Below are 27500 nucleotides of genomic sequence, written 5' to 3'. Positions count from 1 at the left end.
CGCGCGCGTGTGTGTGTGTGTGTGTGTGTGCATGTGTGTGCGTCTGTGTGTGCGTGCGTCTGTGTGTGTGTGTGTGTGTGTGTGTGTGTGTGTGTGTGTGTGTGTACCTGTGTTCGGAGGATCTCTCCTTTGCTCAGCTGCATGTCTCCAGTCAGTTCCTTCACGGTGATGCCCAGGGGCTCCAGCCTCTTACCAAAGTAGTTCGTCATCTCAGCCGCCAAGGCTTTCATCGGAGCCACGTATACGATCTGCAGAGAGAGCGGCGTGGACATGAGTGCGAGCGGGGAAGAGAGAGCGGAGCAAGGTTGTAGACGGGCTGAAAGGACACTGTGGTGATAAACGAGCAGAGAGGGGCAGGATCATTTGTTGCCCAGCTACCAGCACAAATCAGTTTATTGTGAAATGTCACAGCACTCGCATGGAGAAAATGTAATGGTGATGTATGAAAAGCAGCTTTTGTCACTGCTGTGTTTGTGCGAGCTTTACACACAGAACAAAGACCGTCTGCATTATTGATGTGTGTGTGGATCTGACACTGGGTTTGAGACCAGTGCTTTCAGACCGAGCTGTCAACACTGCCAGTGTTTCAGAGTCTGTTTCCAACTGTTGCCATTTGTCATTTTGACCACCGTGATCTTCTCTAAACCAGCACTGACAGATGAGCTGCAGAGACTCGAGCGCCGTGTGCCTTTAAAGTGAAACTGTTTTATTATGTTTCTGCCATTATTCTGGAAATCTGAAACAGCTGATCTCTGCATCTGAGGACACTATTGTTTGCTCAGGTGGGCTCATAATAATGAGGTCATCATTATTCACCAATCAAATCTGATAACAAATCATCACTCAGTCCTCTGCTCAGCTTCAGCCTCTGAAGAAAACAGCAGAGACGTTCTCTTTGCTCGCATTCATACATAAACCGCGTCGGTGTGTGAACATGAGGCTGATTAGCTCATTTCTGTGAATGCACATGTTTAAAAAGCATTTAGCATCAACCTTTGATACAAAGGCTGTTTCATGAAACATCACATCTCTGTAACATGTAACAAAGTTACACTTAGTCCCTCAGTGGGCACGTTAGATGTGAACTGTAACAGCTGTAGGTGTAGGTGTAAACTCACCGTCAAACTGCTTCACTCTGCAGTTTCCCATCCCTGAAACGCCATTGGCTGATTGTAATAACGTACACCTCTCACAAGAGTTAAGGGAACACTCGACCCAAAGTCAGAACTACACCCTGAACCTGCTTTGGTACCTGTCAGAGTGATGGTTTGGTGGGCGGTGCCCCTTACACTTCCTGTCTGTTGATGCTTTTCGCTCGTTTCCTTCTCAGCAGTGACAGCGTGAGGTGGTACCGTTAGACTGACTGCTTTAGTATTCAGCATCAGATCCTTTCAGACTCACAACACAATCCAGGGAAACATCATTACTGCAGTTAAACAACATGGAAACTGTTCACATCAACCGAACAAACGAAGCATCTTAAAGAAGTCCCATAACTGCAGCTCCCCTTGACTTCAACCTATCAGAGCAGTCCTATTAGCTCCCTGCCTGAAATCTCAGCGAGTGATCTGAATCCCTGCAGGGCTCGTGTGAAATTTCACCAGGGAGCAAACTGAATCTCCGGGACTCGCGTTCAAAGGCTCCGAGCCGGAGTGACACTACAAACAGGAAGCAGTTATCACAAAGTCATCTTTCCTTGACAGATCAGTATACTACAGCCATCTCAGCATAAACAGCACTAATAAGTGCAGCTGATGTGTGCATCGCACCTTGAATTCATCTTTCTTAATGACGCCACCGGGCTGCAAGTGCTGACGGATTTCATGGAGGACTGTCAGCATGGCGATGTTGGTCTTGCCAGCACCGGTTGGAGCGCAGATCAGCAGGTTCTCATTGGTGTTGTAGGCCGTCTCGAACACTATGGACTGAATCCTGTTCAGGCGCTTCATGCCCTTGAACACCAGCTGCCCAATCTGTGGAAATAAGACAAGCACAAGAATTATGACCCCTGAAAACCACGTGTTCATATGTGTGATCAGCAGTGCTGTGTTACTTTGTGTCAGCACACAGAGTCTGTCAAACAAACACAAAACCACAGAAGCAAAGACACAGGAGACGCAACCCACATGTGTGCTGTAGTGGGCGTGGACATAAGAGGCCACGCCCCCTGCCCCCCTCACACACAAGCTCACACCCTTTGATATGCAACAGGAATGTAGACGCTAACAGTCATTGTATCATTTTATCACTTTGTAACAAATAAGCACCTTTTGAACACTGAGGAAAGTCTTCACCACGACACTTATACTGGGACTATATGCTATACTGGGACTGTATACTGGGACTATATGCTATACTGGGACTATTATACTGGGACTATATGCTGTACTGGGACTGTATGCTATACTGGGACCATACGCTATACTGGGACCGTATGCTATACTGGGACCATACGCTATACTGGGACCATACGCTATACTGGGACCGTATGCTATACTGGGACCATACGCTATACTGGGACCATACGCTATACTGGGACCGTATGCTATACTGGGACCGTATGCTATACTGGGACCATACGCTATACTGGGACCGTATGCTATACTGGGACCATACGCTATACTGGGACCATACGCTATACTGGGACCGTATGCTATACTGGGACCGTATGCTATACTGGGACCATACGCTATACTGGGACCGTATGCTATACTGGGACTATATGCTGTACTGGGACCATATGCTATACTGGGACCATATGCTATACTGGGACCATATGCTATACTGGGACCATATGCTATACTGGGACCATACGCTATACTGGGACCATACGCTATACTGGGACCGTATGCTATACTGGGACCGTATGCTATACTGGGACCATACGCTATACTGGGACCGTATGCTATACTGGGACTGTATACTGGGACTATATGCTATACTGGGACCGTATGCTATACTGGGACCGTATGCTATACTGGGACCGTATGCTATACTGGGACCGTATGCTATACTGGGACTATATGCTATACTGGGACTATATGCTATACTGGGACTGTATGCTATACTGGGACTATATGCTATACTGGGACTATATGCTATACTGGGACTGTATGCTATACTGGGACTATATGCTATACTGGGACTATATGCTATACTGGGACCATATGCTATACTGGGACCGTATGCTATACTGGGACCGTATGCTATACTGGGACCGTATGCTATACTGGGACTATATGCTATACTGGGACTATATGCTATACTGGGGCTATATGCTATACTGGGACTGTATGCTATACTGGGACTATATGCTATACTGGGACTATATGCTATACTGGGACCATATGCTATACTGGGACCATACGCTATACTGGGACCATACGCTATACTGGGACTATACGCTATACTGGGACTATACGCTATACTGGGACCATATGCTATACTGGGGCTACATGCTATACTGGGACTATACGCTATACTGGGACCATATGCTATACTGGGACTATACGCTATACTGGGACTATACGCTATACTGGGACCATATGCTATACTGGGACTATATGCTATACTGGGGCTATACGCTATACTGGGACCATACGCTATACTGGGACTATACGCTATACTGGGACTATACGCTATACTGGGACCATATGCTATACTGGGACCATATGCTATACTGGGACTATATGCTATACTGGGACTATATGCTATACTGGGACTATATGCTATACTGGGACTCACTAACACACTGAAGCACAGAGGCTACAGGTTCGCCTGTGCAGTCTGAGCTGGCTGCAGTGGAGCTCACAGGACTTTCACACACAGTGTGAATACTTCTGAACTTTCTATTTTCAATAAAATGTTAGCACACTGACTGATGAGGTGCTGCCCATGTTTAGATATAACATGGTCCGATTACATTGAATTGATATCCATGCATCAACATGATCCATGTGGCTGAGTAATAATAAAGCAACAATGCTGCTGCTAATTCACTGATGTCAGCTATCACATGTATGTCGTTTGTCATTTCTGGTTAAGAAAGCCCGTCAGCGTCTCTTCTTCCTCAGAAGACTTAGAGACTTCCATCTGCCACTGAAGGTGCTCAAGAACTTCTACTGCTGCACCATCGAGAGCGTCCTGACGGCAAACATCTGCACCTGGTTTGGGAACAGCACCAAGCAGGACAGACGAGATCTGCAAAGAGTGGTGCGCTCAGCCGAACATCATTCAATCAGAGCTCCCTGACCTGCTGTCCATCTACACCAAGCGGTGCAAGTCCAAAGCTAGGAAGATTATGATGGACCTCTCCCATCCCAACAATGGACTCTTCTCACTGTTGAGGTCTGGGAAGCGCTTCTGCTCCCTTAAGGCCAAAACAGAGAGAATGAGGAGGAGCTTCTTCCTCCAGACTATTCAGGCCCTGAACCAGGTGTAGGACTGGACTCTCCCACACATCACATCACCACACGCACCACCACACACTTCCTATAATCCTATAATCCTATAATTTATAATCTTTATAAGCTCTTTCTGCTATTTGCACATTTTTTTACTGTAAATTTCTAAGTTAATTTGTAAATTTTGTAGTAACCTGTAAATTGTAAATACTGTAAAACTTTTTTTCTGTCATTTAACGGTCGGGCATTGTACAGCTACAAGCATTTCACCCCCATGTCATACTGTGTATGGTTGTGTGTGTGTGACAAATACAATTTGAATTTCTTTTGAAGAGACCAACAGAATCACCGTGCTGCACTTGTTCCATCACGTCTGTGCAGACGTGAAGCTTCTGCACATACAGGCCATGAATCTGAGACGTGGCGTTCTGTCGTGACTGACGGGCACCGCGTGTGCCAGAAGACGTTGCTTTTCTACTGTCAGCACAAAACCACCATACACATATTCTCCATCAAATAAACTGGCAACACCCATGTATATTTAATGTTAAAATCTGAATTCATAATGCATGTGCGCTGAATAATTCTGCAGGTCAACTTTCTGCTAAATAAAAGGCAGGCTATTTGAATCCAGCCCACTGTGATACCCCCACTGTGATAACCCCACTGTGACTGTGATTCTTGTGGTAGTTTGGGTTCAGACAAACTGAGCAGATTCTGGTCGTGCCGTTAAACTAAATACAGACTTAGGGCCGTACCTGTACAACAAACCCTGGTAGGTACTGACGCAGCTCTGGACTGGTTGCCTGGTTGCCCTTGGCAACTAGATCTGGGCCAATGCCAACTATTCAGTGCAGTCGCCCTCACTGGTAACTGCATTTTTTATGACAGAAGCGTGCTGCAGACTCCTGACAGACTACAGACAGGTGATCAGCTACAGCCGTGTCAGTGACTCAGTGTGAACACAAACTGGAAAATTAAAAAGCAGGAAGGACGAGTGCTGAGACGAGCTGTCACTCAACCTGCCTCTGTCCTTCACCATGGCAACACAGTGTGGGTGATGGCCCTCAATCTGCCTCTGATAAGAAACGGCCACTGAAGGACACACACACACACACACACACACACACACACACAGGTGAGGCTTTTCCTTCTAGAAAAGCAACCACGAGAAATGTGAATAAAACCGTATCCTCTCATGGATGTGACTTTTACAAGAACAAACAAATCACACACTACAAACACACACAGACACACACATTTTACACACACAATAATAATAATGATTTTAAACAGTGACTTTAAGCTGAGAGTGATAAAGATCCTCAGCCTGTGGGTCACTGTCAGCAGTGAGAATGCTTCCTGAAAACACGGTTATGAAGTGCAAATGAGATGATCATAGGGCGTAAAAGCCACTGTCCCAGACCCACACAGGGATGTGACGACACACTGACAGCATCTCAGATCCTGTATAAAAGGATTGTGATGTGTGACACGGTGACCTGGTGTCATCATCCGAAGCACACTCTCTGTGTACTCACTCCCTAACTTATAGCCAAAGTTTTCACTCACTGTGTCTTTACTGGTTCACTAGCTTAGCTTAGCTCGTAGCCGACTCGCTAGCAGCATGGCCTCTTCACCTGTCCCTCCTGCACTTTCCTGCTCATTGTAATAATAATAATAATAATAATAATGGTTTGCATTGATAAAGCGCTTTACAATTCCACTATTCATCCACTCTCACATTCACACACTGGTGGAGGCTACAGTTGTAGCCACAGCTGCCCTGGGGCAGGCTGAATTGTGTCAGATGTTAGCTACTCCTCGGCCTCCTTTAGCAGTAATGATACTTGTAATAAATGTAGCATATCTGCAGCTCTGGCGGCCAGGATTACTGAATTGATACACCTGAAGCTAGCCAGGCCCCTGTAGCCGGTGCAGCTGAAGGCAGCGTAGGCCCCGCTAGCTGCCCGGGAGCCTGCCCCAAGCAGCCGGGGAAACAGGATGGCTGGGTGATGTTGAGGAACACCAAAGTATTTGCTCACAGGGGGTCATTTGATTGTTCTCTGGATGTATTATTGTGTATTATTCTACCTTACAATATAAAGCACCAGAGGCGACTGCTGTTGTTGGCGCTGTATAAATAAAATAGAATTAAATTGAATTGAAATAGAATGATAGAATTCTAATAACATAATTCTCAGTGAGCCAGCTGACCATTGCAGATAATAAACTTGGAGTGCTCCTCCTTTCTTCTGTGCTCCACTTCTCTCTCTAAGGCTTCTGCAGGATGCCTTAAGCTTAGACAGCAGTATTATTTTTTCAAGGATTCATTAGAAATATGTCATCACTTTCCAGTTCCCCTCGTTTCAATCCAACCCTCACAGAAAAAAAATAATTAAAGATGTGCATGTCAGGCAAGGATATGCAGAGTGCTGTTCGGAAGTTGGCCCCGCAGCCCAGAAGGGAAGAAGAAGTTATTAATGCATCAAAGAGCAACTTTATTAGAGTCCACTTAAGCTGGGAGCAGTAAGTGGCTGAGGTTTCAGCGAGGTAGGGTGGGGGCCCACAGGCTTGTGCTGAGGACACCGGTGTAGCTGTGGATGCTTACGTGTGACAGTTGGACATTTTGGGCCAGAGTTATTAACCGGGACTAATTAACATAATAATATCATCACTCTGGTAGCTCTGGTAGCTCACACTGACACTGGTCAGTGTGAGCTACCAGAGCCCAGCTGGACACGGAGCCTATCCCAGCTGTGATAGGGTCTGTCACAGGCTTTCCATGTATATCTATTTACTGAACAATAAATACAAGTGCAAGCAAACAGCTGTGCAGTGTGAATAAACAGTTTGCTTTGACACGGTTGGTTCAGTTAAAATAATACAGATGTGACTGCGTCACAGTCAGTGTTGGGGAGTAACGCAAACATGCAATATATGAGTGACGGTATTCAGTTACAGTTACCGTTTAAAAAGGTGGTATTTAGAATACAGTTACTTTGTTGAAATAAATGGATTACATGGCGGTCTTTTCCTGTTTCATATGTTCGGCTATGCCCTCTCTGTTTTTGGTTTCCACGCCCCAAACAAAACACGCATTAAGAGGCTCAAACGCCTGTGTCGCAATCTCGCGGCCCATGTCACCTCTACTTGCTGCCGCATAATGACGTGAAGAAATATTTTTAAAAATTATTGTTCAAAAAATTATTTAATATAAAAAATAGGCTCAGTGTTACAGACATAGCTGTAAAAATGCAGCCTCATGGGCAGTGAAGCCCAGTTGTAAGTAAGCTATTAAGACTCGACTGTACACCGTGTTCGTGTTTTCCTCCAAAAACAATAAGTTCTGTTGCAGCAGCCTTTCAACGCCTCTCTCTGTCTCTGCTAGCAAAGTTGACCCAGACAACAAAGTAAAGCTAGTTTTCAGCTACGAGCCGACACGAACCCACCGTATTAGCCAGAGGTCCCTTTACTACGGTTCGGAGCCGCGGACCTTCAGTAACAGTAATAAATCACAGCAATAGTACATTCATGTAGTTGTAAACAGCATGATAATATATTAAGTAATCCAAAGTATTCAGAATACGTTACTCTCATTGAGTAACGTAACGGAATACGTTACAGGATACATTTTGGGGCATGTAATCTGTAATCTGTAATCTGTAGTGGAATACATTTAAAAGTAACCGTCCCAACACTGATCACAGCAAATGTGCAAATGAAGCAAATGTAAGATTCAACAATACTGCGGCCGTCTCTGCTAACCCTCCTGGTATAAATTTGAAAATCCTACGTAATTTTCCAAAAAGTTGACCTTTGACCTTTATCTTAAGTGGAGGTCAACCTCAGAGTGCAGAAACCCCAAACTACCAGATGATTATCTGCCTCTCCACCACATGGACGCTTCGCCCTCAGGCATCAAAGCAGCCAAGCTGAGTAGGCACATACGAGTGAGTGCATCAGTGCAGCTCAGAAGCACCAGCTACTGGTTCATAGACCAGTACACCAGGACTGTGAGACCAGCAGGACCAAACTCCTGCTGGGAGACACATCTGAAGGTCCTGTGACCCAGAGCAGATACTGGCCAACCAACAAGACAGCGGTGTTTGACAAGGAACCACAGCAGTGACATCTGTGGGAATCCTCTGGGAACATCAGGAAGTGGTACTGGGAGCTGAAGCGGAGCAGGTGTGGAAGGTCCCCAGTGGTCCCAATGGTAAAATGAGCATTGACAGGTATGGTTACCTGAGTGGCTCCAGCAGACATCAGAGGAATCTGTTGGGAGGAGTGCAGCTACGACCCCGTGTCTCCCAGGTGTTGGCGTTTCTACAGATGTAACATGAAACTCCTCCCTCCATGACCCCAGTAGTAAAGGTAAGTGTTTGTGTTGGCAAAACACATTTTCATCAAAGTGAGAAGTACAGTGACTGAATGGTGTTCTCAGTCTTATTCCACCTGGATACTGCACTCTGACTTATGAATATTCACTTTATAATTAAGCTTTAGGAGAGCACCCTCGCACTCCGTCCTGTGGCTCGGTGACCACCACAGACTCTTAACGATCGCTCCAGCGCCCAGTCCTCTTTTTGATTTATCGACTTCTTCTGTTGTAATGAAACGGCAGTGTCCCCACACTTCTTAAAGATGCTAATTAATGCAAATGCATGCCCGCCCCAGTATTCACCTTGAGGTAAAGCTTACATGTTGTAAACACAAAGTTGTCATAATTTAATGATCTTTGAAAATCTTTAGTGCTTTTACTCTCTCTTTAAAACCTCTGCAGATACATTGTTATGTTAATGTATGCACGCGCATCTTCCAATTGGAGATCCAGCTGTGCCTGCCATAGCATGTCTCAAGGGTGTGATACCAACGTTGTGGGGAGGTAGTTACTATAAAATGCAGTGTGCATTAGCCAGCTGTAACAAAGCTTTGTCTTCCTCATTAAGAACTGTAGCAGGCGGAGACTGGACCGAGAGCTGGACACGACGTGCTCCGAACACGCCAGAAGGGGCGGTGTTTTAAAGTTTGGCATGCAGAGATTTTCATTTGTTTAATGACAAAATGGATGTAAAACTATTATAGTAATGGAGGTTAGTGACTTTGGCCAATCAACACAACCTGCTGTTGATCAAAGCCTCCAATCACATTTTTCATATATGAAAGTTGTCGTGTTGGTTTGACTATAAGCAGAAGCAGTGAACTCTACTGTCATACCGGCTCTTTAACTGGGTGACCTGCACCGAGTTTACTTTCCTGTTTTCTACATCTAATCTCATGTAAACAAGCTGTGTGCCATAGAACGAGCCACACACACAGAGCATACTTATCCACATGTGTCTGAATATTAGAATATTTGACTCTCAGTTCAAATTAACCAAGTCTATCACGAGGTGCTAAAACTGTGTTATAAACGTTGAGTGCTCAGCCCCACGTAAACATTCATCACATGGTGGCAGGAAGTTCTTCGGATGACCAGAAACAATCAAGTATTAAGCTAAGCTGGTAACAGTACAGATGTGTGCGGCTGGTCGACTACTCGTCACAGGTTGGTACCAGATGTATTGGTCATTCCATCTAATTTTTTGTTGTTATGCCACCAGATGGCGCTGCACAGCGTCATCTTTATAGAAAAATGCTGCAAATCTATTTTTTGTAGTAACTTGCTTTCATGTCATACTTAACATCTTTACTTTAAATGTTTTTCATCTCCTGTGTTGAGTACAATGTGCAGCCCAAATTTTAATAATATGTCTGCATTAAGCCCATAGTAATTACATCATATGAAAATCTTTTTTTGTTTTTTTTTTACATATATTTTTAGTGAGAGAAATTTAAGAGGCTTATCCCTCAAAATTGTAAATACAAAAAGGTTGCACAGTTTCCAACCACGGGAAATTTTGAGTGTTTTCATAGTTTTATTTTTGAAATACACCAATTTTTATCTACTGCAGGAAAAACGAAGATAAATATTATAATGCTAATTTGATGCAAAGAAAACAGCATGTGCATCAAAATAAACTATTTCCAGCAATGCAGTTTGAGTTCTAAGCATCCCAGAAACTATACTGAAAACCATAAAGTCAAACATAACTTTTAAAAACACCAGTGTAGGCTTATAAGGCCCCGAAGGTAAAGAACTACATTTTCTGCAAAAATGATGACACTTCCGGTTTCGGCCAGGTAATGACGGACACGTGATAGTTCGCGCTGGCGTCTATTCCAACGTAGGAAGTGTTATGAACAGCTGATCGGATCAGCAAAGCCTGTTTCTGGAATATTATGTTTTTGTTGCTGCAAGTGGTTTTAATACAGTTTTTGCAAAGCTATATGTGGAAGGAAACTGTGACCGAGGACAAGCTGATGGCATAAGATGTAAGTACAACTCCTCCGGTTTCATATGCAAAAAAAATTATTGCGCTAGTTTACGTGGTTGCAATTCTACAGGGGTTTAAAAATAGTTACGCAAAACGGAGCGTGCCCGCTCCGACCGGTCTTAAAGGGTTAACCTCCTCAGACCGGAACTCTTCCACAGCATGCATTTTTAATTTCTCTTTGCTATTTGGGCTGATTGGGACCTGTAGGTGGATATCAGGCCCTTGCAGAGAAAAATTTAGTATTTTGGTCTAGACAACCCAAAATGTAATGTCCACATATGTGGACGCCAGGTCCTAGGAGGAATAATAAGACACTAATGGTTTTAGATGCTTTTGTTTATACAGCGTTTGAAATTGTCCATTTATTGGTCCTCAGATTTGAACTGGATTCTCTCAGTTTTACACTACTTTGTTAGTCAACTAAGAAATGCTAGCAGTTAAGACAGACAGTCCATCAGTTAGACCTCATCATTGTGACATTAAGTCACAGCAACAGAAAGCAGAATTGGAGCCAAAGAGTCAAACTGACATTGCCAGGAAAGATGCCAAGTTAATTAAGCCGACAGGCCAAGTTAATTAAGCCGACAGGAGTTGAGAAGACTTTATCAAGTGGAAAGTCAAATAAAACACATTCAGTGCCAACAGGTCATTTATTCTCCTTTCCCCAGATACATCTTTGGAGTACAGGACTGTGGCAGCCTGTTTTGTTTTTGCTACAAACAAATCTCTGAGACCACAACGATGCTTTATTACAAACGCACACCAAAACACGGACGTGACAACGACGCTTTATTACCAACGCAGACCAAAACACGGACGTGACAACGACGCTTTATTACCAACGCAGACCAAAACACGGACGTGACAACGACGCTTTATTACCAACGCAGACCAAAACACGGACGTGACAGCAACACTTTATTACCAACGCAGACCAAAACACAGACGTGACAACCATGCTTTATTACCAACGCACACCAAAACATGGACGTGACAACCATGCTTTATTACCAACGCAGACCAAAACACGGACGTGACAACCATGCTTTATTACCAAGGCACACCAAAACACGGACGTGACAACCACGCTTTATTACCAACGCACACCAAAACACGGACGTGACAACCACGCTTTATTACCAACGCACACCAAAACACGGACGTGACAACCACGCTTTATTACCAACGCACACCAAAACACGGACGTGACAACCACGCTTTATTACCAACGCAGACCAAAACACGGACGTGACAACCACGCTTTATTACCAACGCACACCAAAACACGGACGTGACAACCATGCTTTATTACCAACGCAGACCAAAACACGGACGTGACAACCATGCTTTATTACCAACGCAGACCAAAACACGGACGTGACAACCATGCTTTATTACCAACGCAGACTAAAACACGGACGTGACAACCATGCTTTATTACCAACGCAGACCAAAACACGGACGTGACAACCATGCTTTATTACCAACGCAGACCAAAACACGGACGTGACAACCATGCTTTATTACCAACGCAGACCAAAACACAGACGTGACAACGACGCTTTATTACCAACGTACACCAAAACACAGACGTGACAACCATGCTTTATTACCAAGGCACACCAAAACACGGACGTGACAACCATGCTTTATTACCAACACACACCAAAACACAGACGTGACAACAACGCTTTATTACCAACGCACACCAAAACACGGACGTGACAACCATGCTTTATTACCAACGCAGACCAAAACACAGACGTGACAACCATGCTTTATTACCAACGCACACCAAAACACAGAATTGACAACCATGCTTTATTACCAACGCACACCAAAACACGGACGTGACAACGACGCTTTATTACCAACGCACACCAAAACACGGACGTGACAACCATGCTTTATTACCAACGCACACCAAAACACAGACGTGACAACCATGCTTTATTACCAACGCACACCAAAACACGGACGTGACAACCATGCTTTATTACCAAGGCACACCAAAACACGGACGTGACAACCATGCTTTATTACCAACACACACCAAAACACAGACGTGACAACAACGCTTTATTACCAACGCACACCAAAACACGGACGTGACAACCATGCTTTATTACCAACGCAGACCAAAACACAGACGTGACAACCATGCTTTATTACCAACGCACACCAAAACACAGAATTGACAACCATGCTTTATTACCAACGCACACCAAAACACGGACGTGACAACGACGCTTTATTACCAACGCACACCAAAACACGGACGTGACAACAATGCTTTATTACCAACGCACACCAAAACACAGACGTGACAACCATGCTTTATTACCAACGCACACCAAAACACAGACGTGACAACCATGCTTTATTACCAACGCAGACCAAAACACGGACGTGACAACCATGCTTTATTACCAACGCACACCAAAACACAGACGTGACAACCATGCTTTATTACCAAGGCACACCAAAACACAGACGTGACAACGATGCTTTATTACCAACGTACACCAAAACACAGACGTGACAACAATGCTTTATTACCAACGCACACCAAGACAATAACTTTTCGTTTCGTTGGAAATCAGTCTGCATCATCACAAATAAAAGTTCCCGGCTGCACTCGGCATTGGGCACTTTAAAAATCCAGAGGCAGAGCTCTGCAGATCCCAGCTGGCAAATATAGAGCACACACATCTGTGGTCAAGCTTTCAGCAGCAGGGTTAAATAAAGTTTCTAATGAGAGCAGCTGTTTGAGTCTGGGGCAGAACCAATCTTAAAGCCCAGCTGGATCCTACAGGAATCAACATTTTCTCCAATATGAAGCTCCTCGGGCTATGAGCAATCTTTGGCTTCATATGAAGAAGAAAAAAGTCTCTATACAGAATCACATGTGTGAAAACGCTGCACGCACACAGTCGGTGCTGCTGAAGGTGGCCATTCTGGACCTTGCTGAGCAGGATAAAAACTGACAGGCTCATTAACACAGCAAATGCAGTCTATGGCCATATGGGAAACTGGGAGGACTGGGAATATTCCACCAATCCACTGCTGCTTAAAGCACACTAATTGTACCCACATAGACTGCATTAATGGTCCACCAGCAACAGTTCAAAAGTCAGCATATCTGCATGTGACATGTGTTACCTCTCTCTGTGTGGGTTTAATATGAAAGCAGGGGCCAAAGTGCCTTATAGACAACAGCCATCAGTGTTTGTGTGTCCGGTGGCTGCCTTTTAGTGTTATTGTGCATTTACTGTATAAGCTCACCATATGAGCCCATATAAGCTGCTAAACTAATTAAATTCCTGTGTGCATTGGTAATGGGAAGCTAAGAGATATAATTGTTGTCATTTTCATGCCATCCTTTTAATTACTTTCTGGTTCCATTTCATTCCATTTGAATTGACAGCCTGATCAACTTTTAATTGCCAGTTTTTGCAAACAGCTTATCAGCCTGTTCCAAGCCTGCATATAGAGTACTAAATGACCTGGCCAGACACACTCAGAAACACACACACCATCAATTCCCGAGTCTCGGGAAGCACACACATGCACAACAACTCTCCCCGCAGGTAGCGTTAGAGTGAGATGCAGATGCAGCAAATAGGGGGTCCATTCATTTCCCTGCAGAGCAGCAGCAGAAAGAAGAGGGCACAAACAAGGGAGATGGAGAGCTAGGAGTATGATGGAGATAGCAAACAGTGAGGTAATCCATCACTGGATCCAGAAGCACTTGCTGAAGTAGCAAAGAGGCTTGTGAGCCCAAAAACCATGAACCAACACATCCTATCAATGTCAACACTGAACACTAACAGTGGTATGTGTACACGCCACATATAACAGCAAAACACGCATGGCGTATAGAACACATTTACAGCTTTAATGCGGCCGTTGCCATTACACACATTATTCCTACTGGTGTGGATGGTAACTCTCCTCTTCAGCCAACAAGATGCAGCATACGAGGACGAGGCTGCGACTGAGGAGGTAGAGTGGGCCAATCAAAAACTCATTAGATTGTTCCTGTTTAATCCAGTTTGCAGGACAAAGTGCCCTTTGGCAAGACACTGAACCTCAAATTGTCTGCAATGCATCAATCAGAGTGTGTGTGTGTCTGCACCCACTTAAAGGAGAACAGACTGCTGTATGAATGTGTGTGTGTGTGCAAAGGTCCACGTGCACAGGTCCAGGAGCAAAGGTCCACGTGCACAGGTCCAGGATCAAAGGTCCACGTGCACAGGTCCAGGATCAAAGGTCCACGTGCACAGGTCCAGGAGCAAAGGTCCAGGAGCAAAGGTCCAGGTGCACAGGTCCAGGAGCAAAGGTCCAGGAGCAAAGGTCCACGTGCACAGGTCCAGGAGCAAAGGTCCACGTGCACAGGTCCAGGATCAAAGGTCCACGTGCACAGGTCCAGGAGCGCGGGTCCACGTGCACAGGTCCAGGATCAAAGGTCCACGTGCAAAGGTCCAGGTGCACAGGTCCAGGAGCAAAGGTCCACGTGCACAGGTCCAGGATCAAAGGTCCACGTGCACAGGTCCACGTGCACAGGTCCACGTGCGCAGGTCCAGGAGCAAAGGTCCACGTGCACAGGTCCACGTGCACAGGTCCAGGATCAAAGGTCCACGTGCACAGGTCCAGGAGCGCAGGTCCACGTGCACAGGTCCAGGAGCAAAGGTCCACGTGCACAGGTCCAGGAGCAAAGGTCCACGTGCACAGGTCCAGGAGCAAAGGTCCACGTGCACAGGTCCACGTGCGCAGGCCCAGGAGCGCAGGTCCAGGAGCGCAGGTCCACGTGCACAGGTCCAGGAGCGCGGGTCCACGTGCACAGGTCCATGTGCACAGGTCCATGTGCACAGCTCCAGGAGCGCAAGTCCACGTGCACAGGTCCATGTGCACAGGTCCATGTGCACAGCTCCAGGAGCGCGGGTCCACGTGCACAGGTCCACGTGCACAGGTCCAGGAGCGCAGGTCCACGTGCACAGGTCCAGGAGCGCAAGTCCACGTGCACAGGTCCAGGTGCGCAGGTCCATGTGCACAGGTCCACGTGCACAGGTCCAGGAGCGCGGGTCCACGTGCACATGACTTTTAAACACAACTGCTCATTTTGACTGATCAGACCAGAAGAGACGTTTTACACTTCTCATCTCCTCCTGAAATAAGCTTCTGAAATAAGCTTCTGTCTAAGAAAATCAGGAGCTTTTCTTCGACAGAAGAATTTTACTTCAAACATGTAAATAAAAGTGAAATAACAAGAGAGAAGAAAAGCGTCTCCATGTCTGCACAATTTTTGGATGAACTTTAGACTTCTGCTGTTCTACCACCTTATTTTAAATTCCATTATTTAAAAGTTGACATCTGAAATTGGACGTTATACAGTCCATACATGCTTTACCTATATACAAGTCTACACTCATATACAGTGTAGATATGGTGATTGGACGAATATATCCAATATATCGCTGATAGGCTGAGCCCATCGGCGATCGTTTTTACAAGGAGAAAGTTAATAGAAGCAGTTTTAACAATAGCGCTGTTTTAACAGCACCCTCTTTCATCTGTAAGCCAATGCCCCCTCCTCAAATGTTTGTTGATGGAGCTGCAGAAGCTGCTGATAGCCTACCATATATACCATATATAGTATATGGATATAGTATACGGTGTATAGTATATAGATGTAGTGTACTGTATTTGTGCGTGCTCTCACATCACCAAACCAGACTGTGAATGTGTTAAACCTCAAAGATGTCTTAAATCAAGTCTAAGAAAAGTTAGAGACCACGTGTGTGTGTGCTGTGGGGAACCACATCCAAACTGGATTAGAAAATGCAATCAAGGTGGATTAATTATGGATGGCGGGCTGTTCAGTTCTGCCTCATCTTTGCATGCCTGTGCTTAGACGCTGCCTCCTGCATAGGAAAGGAGGGGGCAGGCTGTCACGTCAGTAGAATCAAAGGATTTTGAGTGAAAGCGGTAATGGCATGTGTACTGGAATGACAACGGCACTGCTCACCTGCTACCATCAGATGTCTGAAAATACCCGACACTAAACCTTCATCTGACGTCTCTAACTATATCTTTCCAGGTGTTTGGACGAACCTTCCAGTCTGAGTCGTGGATAAAAAGAAACTGTTCAGGGGAGTGGGGTGTCATGTGCTAAATGATTTTTTTACTATCATTAAAGATAAATGAATCACTCCACTCCATATATACTCATAATAAATTTTCCAACAGTCGCCTTTGATTACATCAGCTGCAGAGGACAAAGTCTGTGAAACATCTGCTTAAAGAGTCTGGGTTTACTGACGGAGGATCTGAGTGACGAAAACAGTGATGAAGAGATCCAGCCCTGATTATAATACGACTGCTGTGGTGATGTACATTACACTGACTGTAACATTTTGAACAGAGGTACCAGTCCATGCTCCAAACTCCCTGTCAAGGGAGTCTTCTACATGTAAATGTTAATTCAGTGAGGATAAACTCTCAGGAGGAAACCTGGTCTTGTTAGGAGAGACAACATCCCACCTTGGATGGAGCAGCTCTCATTTCTATCCAAATTTATTAAACCCCCCAAAATGTGACTATCCAGAGTTGCAGTCTTACACGCCTCTCTGCAGCTTCTCCTCCTGTTACTCCCCCACAACCCATCTCCATGTGACCGTGTCAGCTCCCAAACAGACAAAAAACAACTAAAAACCAGCAAAAAAAAAAAACTTAAACATAAACAATCACAATGAGAGCAGCTACCTGTTGTAGGGGTGATCGTGGCTCAAAGAGTTGGGAGTTCGTCTTGTAACCGGAGTCTCGGTCGTTGTGTCCTTGGGCAAGACACTTCACCTACTGGTGTTGGCCAGAGGGGCCGATGGTGCGATATGGCAGCCTCGCTTCTGTCAGTCAGCCCCAGGGCAGCTGTGGCTACAACTGTAGCTGCCTCCACCAGTGTGTGAATGTTAGAGTGAATGAATAGTGGAATTGTAAAGCGCTTTGAGGGTCTAGAAAAGCGCTATATAAATCCAATCCATTATTATTATTATTATTAGTGCACCGCTGCAGATTGTTCAGCATCTAGAACGTCTTCACAAAGCCTTCAGTGTTTCCATTAGGATAAAACTTTGCATCAGCAATGCATGAACTCACTTTTTGAGATATAAATAGCTTCCAGCCTGTTGGAGGAGAATCTGCACTGTAATATGAATCTGGTCTGTTTAAATATACTGCATTCATTAAGAAAACATTTAAATGAGCCATAATGCCAGTTCGTCGAGTATCAGGCAGCAGAATGATATGCGGTGGGGGGGTGGGGGCATTCATTACTTATGCCTTTCAACCAGCCCACACTCTCCTTCAGCTGCTAAAGAGCAAAGCTTTCTGTGTTCCTTAATCCTTATCCCTCCACAGACCTTTTCCCTGTGGGAGCATGTCATTTTCTCAGAATGTGTTAGCAGCCTGAGTGAATTCCTACCAATTAGCAGCTTAGGCCATGTGTGTGTCAATACTGGCCTCCGTATCCAAGCTTCAGCTGCTGTAAATCAGCCAGCAGAAGCTGGAGTTTCTCTACATGTTTGACTGGCACTCGCTCAGCACACCACATATCTATTTGGACCAATTAGGAAGGCTTTTACCGCGGTGGCAGTGCAGGATACGGAGACCCTGATTCATTCGCTGAAAAGCACCTTAATAAATTCCTCACTTTTAATGTTTCACACTGTTAAAAGGAATGCCAGCCCCATTTCCCATTACAGCTTTCAATAAATGACGAACGGCAGCGGAGTAAACTGGAAGGAAGCGGCAGCGTCAGACTCTCCCTTTCAAAGCCGTCCTAATAGCAAATAAAGACGTATTAGGCATTGTGTGCTGGCGCCTCAGCAGCGAGGCACTTTGTTCCACAGTCGCCCAGGCTTACGTTAATGAATAGAGCCGCTGCTTGACTCAGGCTAATTCACATCGCTCAGCAGCAGAGCCTCCATATCGATGCAGATCAGTTACACAGGAAGTGAAAGAGGAAAGAAACCTGCCAGAGAAACTGAGGGGGGCAGGGGTGGAGCAGGGACACGATTCAGAAATAACTTTGTGTTTCGTTTAGCTGTACAGGCTGACGCGTCCAAATACTTCACAGTAATTAACAGCTAAATGACTCCGTTCAATTCAATCTTATTTATTTGGTGCCAGCGTACAACAACAGGGAGCTGAACGTGTGCACAACGTTTAGAGCTCGATGGATTAAAGCGTCACCTTTAATGCTGCAGCCGCTGCAGCCGCTGCTGGTCTTTGTGAAAGTGGAAACTACACTCAGCAGGATGGAGGAGCTGAATCCAACAACGCTCTGCCTTAAGACGCTGCTGGGCAGCTTTCACTCGTTATCTGCCTGCACGCTGAAGAGCTGCTCATCTGATCTGCAGCATCGCACTAAGTCTGAGCTTAAGGTACAACTTCAACACTACAGCACCACTCCCACTGCACACTTACTGCACTACAGCTCTACACCTGATCAGTGACGTGGTATCGTGGCTCCATCTCTGATTCAGCTGCACGTTCATCTGTCTAAGCAATGGAAAAGTCTTCTTTTGTTGATGGAGCAGGGTGAGACAGAGCGTGGAAGCAGATGAAGGGAAGAGATGATGGGGATGATGATGGGTCGGTGTTAGGAAGACAAATACTGAAGGACAGACGACAATGAACTTTGTGAAAATGACAGAAAAGACTGGAAAACATGAACTTCAAGAAGAGGGAAGAGCGGGCGATGCACACAGGTGGAGCACACAGGTGGAGCACACAGGTGGAGCACATCTATATCAGAAGGTAAAATCTGAAAGAGATCAGGAATGTAGCTGGCAACAGTAGATCCTAATCTGTGTAATAACTGCATAATAACAAGCCATGGTGAAAACGAGGATTAAACGGTGAAGAAAGATGCTGCACAGAGTTCAGGGAGGAGTCGAGGCTCCGGGACAGTGAGGAGTGGACAGGAGTGCTGGACATACAGTCAAGAGTGTGGTGGGTGGCAAAGCAGACTGGACACTTTCTGTCAGCTGGTTAGTCGGAGGTGAAGCTGGAAAGGATGTGCAGCACAGCTGGAGTGTGAAATGTGCTAACACGTGAAGAAAGTGTAGAAAGGAAGGAGATGAGGAGTTGATGGATTCAGAGCCTGAGAGAGACGGGGAGGACAGAGGGAGGACAGAGGAAGGACAGAGGGAGGACAGAGGGAGGACAGAGGGAGGACAGAGGAAGGACAGAGGGAGGACAGAGGGAGGACAGAGGAAGGACAGAGGGAGGACAGAGGGAGGACAGAGGAAGGACAGAGGGAGGACAGAGGAAGGACAGAGGAAGGACAGAGGGAGGACAGAGGAAGGACAGAGGGAGGACAGAGGGAGGACAGAGGAAGGACAGAGGGAGGACAGAGGGAGGACAGAGGAAGGACAGAGGGAGGACAGAGGAAGGACAGAGGAAGGACAGTTAGCTGGAGATGAGACTGTTTAACATAAACCATGAAACTACGCATGGTTTCACTTCCTGTGCTGTCACACTGCGCTGTGTTGTGCAGCTCCATTCATTTCTAACATAGTGACTCCTGTTGTAGTCGTGTGCTTTATCAGAGCACACACTCTAACAGACAACACGTTACACACCGAGGACACACACTCGCTCTAACAGACAACACATTACACACTGAGGACACACACTCGCTCTAACAGACAACACATTACACACCGAGGACACACACTCGCTCTAACAGACAACACGTTACACACCGAGGACACACACTCGCTCTAACAGACAACACATTACACACCGAGGACACACACTCGCTCTAACAGACAACACGTTACACACCGAGGACACACACTCGCTCTAACAGACAACACATTACACACTGAGGACACACACTCGCTCTAACAGACAACACATTACACACCGAGGACACACACTCGCTCTAACAGACAACACGTTACACACCGAGGACACACACTCGCTCTAACAGACAACACATTACACACCGAGGACACACACTCGCTCTAACAGACAACACGTTACACACCGAGGACACACACTCGCTCTAACAGACAACACATTACACACTGAGGACACACACTCGCTCTAACAGACAACACATTACACACTGAGGACACACACTCGCTCTAACAGACAACACATTACACACTGAGGACACACACTCGCTCTAACAGACAACACATTACACACCGAGGACACACACTCGCTCTAACAGACAACACGTTACACACCGAGGACACACACTCGCTCTAACAGACAACACGTTACACACCGAGGACACACACTCGCTCTAACAGACAACGTTACACACTGAGGACACACACTCGCTCTAACAGACAACACGTTACACACCGAGGACACACACTCGCTCTAACAGACAACACGTTACACACTGAGGACACACACTCGCTCTAACAGACAACGTTACACACTGAGGACACACACTCGCTCTAACAGACAACACGTTACACACTGAGGACACACACTCGCTCTAACAGACAACACGTTACACACTGAGGACACACACTCGCTCTAACAGACAACACATTACACACTGAGGACACACACTCGCTCTAACAGACAACACGTTACACACCGAGGACACACACTCGCTCTAACAGACAACACGTTACACACTGAGGACACACACTCGCTCTAACAGACAACGTTACACACTGAGGACACACACTCGCTCTAACAGACAACACGTTACACACTGAGGACACACACTCGCTCTAACAGACAACACGTTACACACCGAGGACACACACACTCTAACAGACAACACGTTACACACCGAGGACACACACACTCTAACAGACAACACGTTACACACCGAGGACACACACACTCTAACAGACAACACGTTACACACTGAGGACACACACTCGCTCTAACAGACAACACATTACACACTGAGGACACACACTCGCTCTAACAGACAACACATTACACACCGAGGACACACACACTCTAACAGACAACACGTTACACACTGAGGACACACACTCCCTCTAACAGACAACATTACACACCGAGGACACACACACTCTAACAGACAACACGTTACACACCGAGGACACACACTCGCTCTAACAGACAACACATTACACACTGAGGACACACACTCGCTCTAACAGACAACATTACACACCGAGGACACACACTCGCTCTAACAGACAACACGTTACACACTGAGGACACACACTCGCTCTAACAGACAACACATTACACACTGAGGACACACACTCGCTCTAACAGACAACACATTACACACTGAGGACACACACTCGCTCTAACAGACAACACGTTACACACTGAGGACACACACTCGCTCTAACAGACAACACGTTACACACTGAGGACACACACTCGCTCTAACAGACAACACGTTACACACTGAGGACACACACTCGCTCTAACAGACAACACGTTACACACTGAGGACACACACTCGCTCTAACAGACAACATTACACACCGAGGACACACACTCGCTCTAACAGACAACACATTACACACTGAGGACACACACTCGCTCTAACAGACAACACATTACACACCGAGGACACACACTCGCTCTAACAGACAACACGTTACACACCGAGGACACACACTCGCTCTAACAGACAACATTACACACTGAGGACACACACTCCCTCTAACAGACAACACGTTACACACTGAGGACACACACTCCCTCTAACAGACAACACGTTACACACCGAGGACACACACTCGCTCTAACAGACAACATTACACACCGAGGACACACACTCGCTCTAACAGACAACACGTTACACACCGAGGACACACACACTCGCTCTCACAGACAACACGTTACACACTGAGGACACACACTCGCTCTAACAGACAACACGTTACACACCGAGGACACACACTCGCTCTAACAGACAACACGTTACACACCGAGGACACACACTCGCTCTAACAGACAACATTACACACTGAGGACACACACTCCCTCTAACAGACAACACGTTACACACCGAGGACACACACTCGCTCTAACAGACAACATTACACACCGAGGACACACACTCGCTCTAACAGACAACACGTTACACACCGAGGACACACACACTCGCTCTCACAGACAACACATTACACACCGAGGACACACACTCGCTCTAACAGACAACACGTTACACACTGAGGACACACACTCGCTCTCACAGACAACACGTTACACACTGAGGACACACACTCGCTCTAACAGACAACACGTTACACACTGAGGACACACACTCCCTCTAACAGACAACACATTACACACTGAGGACACACACTCGCTCTAACAGACAACACATTACACACTGAGGACACACACTCCCTCTAACAGACAACACATTACACACTGAGGACACACACTCGCTCTAACAGACAACACATTACACACTGAGGACACACACTCCCTCTAACAGACAACACATTACACACTGAGGACACACACTCGCTCTAACAGACAACACATTACACACTGAGGACACACACTCGCTCTAACAGACAACACATTACACACTGAGGACACACACTCGCTCTAACAGACAACACATTACACACTGAGGACACACACTCGCTCTAACAGACAACATTACACACCGAGGACACACACTCGCTCTAACAGACAACACGTTACACACTGAGGACACACACTCGCTCTAACAGACAACATTACACACTGAGGACACACACTCGCTCTAACAGACAACACGTTACACACTGAGGACACACACTCGCTCTAACAGACAACACGTTACACACTGAGGACACACACTCGCTCTAACAGACAACGTTACACACTGAGGACACACACTCGCTCTAACAGACAACATTACACACCGAGGACACACACTCGCTCTAACAGACAACACGTTACACACTGAGGACACACACTCGCTCTAACAGACAACACGTTACACACTGAGGACACACACTCGCTCTAACAGACAACACATTACACACTGAGGACACACACTCGCTCTCACAGACAACACGTTACACACCGAGGACACACACTCGCTCTAACAGACAACACGTTACACACCGAGGACACACACTCGCTCTAACAGACAACATTACACACCGAGGACACACACTCGCTCTAACAGACAACATTACACACCGAGGACACACACTCGCTCTAACAGACAACACATTACACACTGAGGACACACACTCGCTCTAACAGACAACACGTTACACACTGAGGACACACACTCGCTCTAACAGACAACACATTACACACTGAGGACACACACTCGCTCTAACAGACAACATTACACACTGAGGACACACACTCGCTCTAACAGACAACACGTTACACACTGAGGACACACACTCGCTCTAACAGACAACACATTACACACTGAGGACACACACTCCCTCTAACAGACAACACATTACACACTGAGGACACACACTCGCTCTAACAGACAACACATTACACACCGAGGACACACACTCGCTCTAACAGACAACACGTTACACACCGAGGACACACACTCGCTCTAACAGACAACACATTACACACTGAGGACACACACTCGCTCTAACAGACAACACATTACACACTGAGGACACACACACTCTAACAGACAACACGTTACACACTGAGGACACACACTCGCTCTAACAGACAACATTACACACTGAGGACACACACTCGCTCTAACAGACAACACATTACACACTGAGGACACACACTCGCTCTAACAGACAACACGTTACACACTGAGGACACACACTCGCTCTAACAGACAACACATTACACACTGAGGACACACACTCGCTCTAACAGACAACACGTTACACACTGAGGACACACACTCGCTCTAACAGACAACACGTTACACACTGAGGACACACACTCGCTCTAACAGACAACATTACACACTGAGGACACACACTCGCTCTAACAGACAACACGTTACACACTGAGGACACACACTCGCTCTAACAGACAACACGTTACACACTGAGGACACACACTCGCTCTAACAGACAACATTACACACCGAGGACACACACTCGCTCTAACAGACAACACGTTACACACTGAGGACACACACTCGCTCTAACAGACAACATTACACACTGAGGACACACACTCGCTCTAACAGACAACACGTTACACACTGAGGACACACACTCGCTCTAACAGACAACACGTTACACACTGAGGACACACACTCGCTCTAACAGACAACACATTACACACTGAGGACACACACTCGCTCTAACAGACAACACATTACACACTGAGGACACACACTCGCTCTAACAGACAACACATTACACACTGAGGACACACACTCGCTCTAACAGACAACACGTTACACACTGAGGACACACACTCGCTCTAACAGACAACACGTTACACACTGAGGACACACACTCGCTCTAACAGACAACACGTTACACACTGAGGACACACACTCGCTCTAACAGACAACACATTACACACTGAGGACACACACTCGCTCTAACAGACAACACGTTACACACCGAGGACACACACTCGCTCTAACAGACAACACGTTACACACTGAGGACACACACTCGCTCTAACAGACAACACGTTACACACTGAGGACACACACTCGCTCTAACAGACAACACGTTACACACTGAGGACACACACTCGCTCTAACAGACAACACGTTACACACTGAGGACACACACTCGCTCTAACAGACAACACGTTACACACTGAGGACACACACTCGCTCTAACAGACAACATTACACACTGAGGACACACACTCGCTCTAACAGACAACACGTTACACACTGAGGACACACACTCGCTCTAACAGACAACACATTACACACTGAGGACACACACTCGCTCTAACAGACAACATTACACACTGAGGACACACACTCGCTCTAACAGACAACACGTTACACACTGAGGACACACACTCGCTCTAACAGACAACACGTTACACACTGAGGACACACACTCGCTCTAACAGACAACACGTTACACACTGAGGACACACACTCGCTCTAACAGACAACACGTTACACACTGAGGACACACACTCGCTCTAACAGACAACATTACACACTGAGGACACACACTCGCTCTAACAGACAACACGTTACACACTGAGGACACACACTCGCTCTAACAGACAACACATTACACACTGAGGACACACACTCGCTCTAACAGACAACATTACACACTGAGGACACACACTCGCTCTAACAGACAACACGTTACACACTGAGGACACACACTCGCTCTAACAGACAACATTACACACTGAGGACACACACTCGCTCTAACAGACAACACGTTACACACTGAGGACACACACTCGCTCTAACAGACAACACGTTACACACTGAGGACACACACTCGCTCTAACAGACAACACGTTACACACTGAGGACACACACTCGCTCTAACAGACAACACGTTACACACTGAGGACACACACTCGCTCTAACAGACAACATTACACACCGAGGACACACTCGGGTCAGGGTGACTGTGTCAGGTAGAGGTCACCACAGGTCATTTTGCTCATGCGTGGGGAACCTGAGCGGTGACATGCTGCATGTTACAGCGCTGCCTTGTTCACAGAGGCGTCCACCCCACTGTAGGTGGAGCAGCTCGCTCTGTGTGAGCTGGGACCAGAAGATGACCTGCAGCGTTGTCTTTACTCTCGTCACCCCCAACCTCAAAGAACCAATACTGATATAAAAACACAACAACTTACAGTCAGTTCACCAGGGACGAGGATTATAAAAGCTTCACCTGCACCTACAACGAAACCAATACATGTGACGACTGAACATCTCGTCCCTGTGAGTATTTCATGATTAGTAATAAAGAAAGCTGCTCACAACACGGTGATACGTCTGTGTTTACTGTGAGAGTCCTCAGAGTCGACGTGGCAGCAATAAATAACTTCATTTACTTCCTCTGAGCTTTGTTCATCAGAACTAAAACAGACTAATCATAGTTTTGTTTGTGGTTATTATTCAGAGTTTTATTTCTCAGACTTTTTATTCAACTTCGTGCTCAGTTCTGGGATTCCTCCTGCTCTGTGAGGTGGAGTCTGTTCTATGTAAAAGACTTTATTCAGAAAATTGAGCTGAAGATAAGAAAGGAAGTGACGATCAGTGAGGAAGACTATGGCGGTATGGCAAGAACGAGGCCTGCAGAGGTTTGACCGTGCAGATGCTGAAGGTCCTGCAGGTGCTGCTGGGAGTGGCACACCTGAGGCTGGAGCAGCAGAAGTCAGACGGGTGTGGGATGGGGTTGGATTATATCTGGAATCTCCTCTGAGCTGCTTCTTGTTGCAGACACAGAGGAAGCTGAACGGAGGAGATCAGACTGTCTGTGGCACTCTGCTCTGTTTCTGTGACTAATGAAAGGATTAGTGGTGAAGTGCTGAACGACACACTGATGAAGATTGAAGCTGACAGCTACTGAAGCACACACACACACACGCACACACACACAGTATGGTCAACCGTGACGACAACAAAAGGCGCGTTGATGTGATTAAAGCATCGATGCATGAGTTGGTCACAGGACACACATGCTATCAGTCCTGTTTGTGACTGCGTCCATTACAGCGTGAATGACAGGAAGGCTGACAGTAGTAACAGTTACACTCATTTCCTGCAGTGTGACAGAAAGCTTCG

The 27500-nt window shown here is 46.2% G+C and overlaps 1 protein-coding gene across 5 annotated transcripts in view; it reads right to left on the bottom strand.

The window, feature by feature from the left end:
* Nucleotides 1–27500, bottom strand: part of ascc3 (activating signal cointegrator 1 complex subunit 3) — a 150032-nt gene that overhangs the window by 86910 nt on the left and 35622 nt on the right. For all 5 annotated transcript variants that reach the window (XM_087837591.1, XM_087837593.1, XM_087837592.1 and 2 more), the window contains exons 9-10: nt 1770–1973; nt 108–248 (exon numbers count right to left, since the gene is read on the bottom strand). In XM_087837591.1, coding sequence (XP_087693717.1) covers nt 108–248; nt 1770–1973 — 345 coding nt within the window. The remainder of the gene's footprint in view (nt 1–107; nt 249–1769; nt 1974–27500) is intronic.

Source organism: Neolamprologus brichardi, unplaced genomic scaffold (assembly GCF_056152115.1).
Source record: "Neolamprologus brichardi isolate AB-2024 unplaced genomic scaffold, ASM5615211v1 NODE_ptg000036l+_length_2141236_cov_1, whole genome shotgun sequence".
Classification (NCBI taxonomy): domain Eukaryota; kingdom Metazoa; phylum Chordata; class Actinopteri; order Cichliformes; family Cichlidae; genus Neolamprologus; species Neolamprologus brichardi.
The sequence above is the reverse complement of the archived record's forward strand: the minus strand, read 5'-3'. Positions and strand labels throughout refer to the sequence as shown.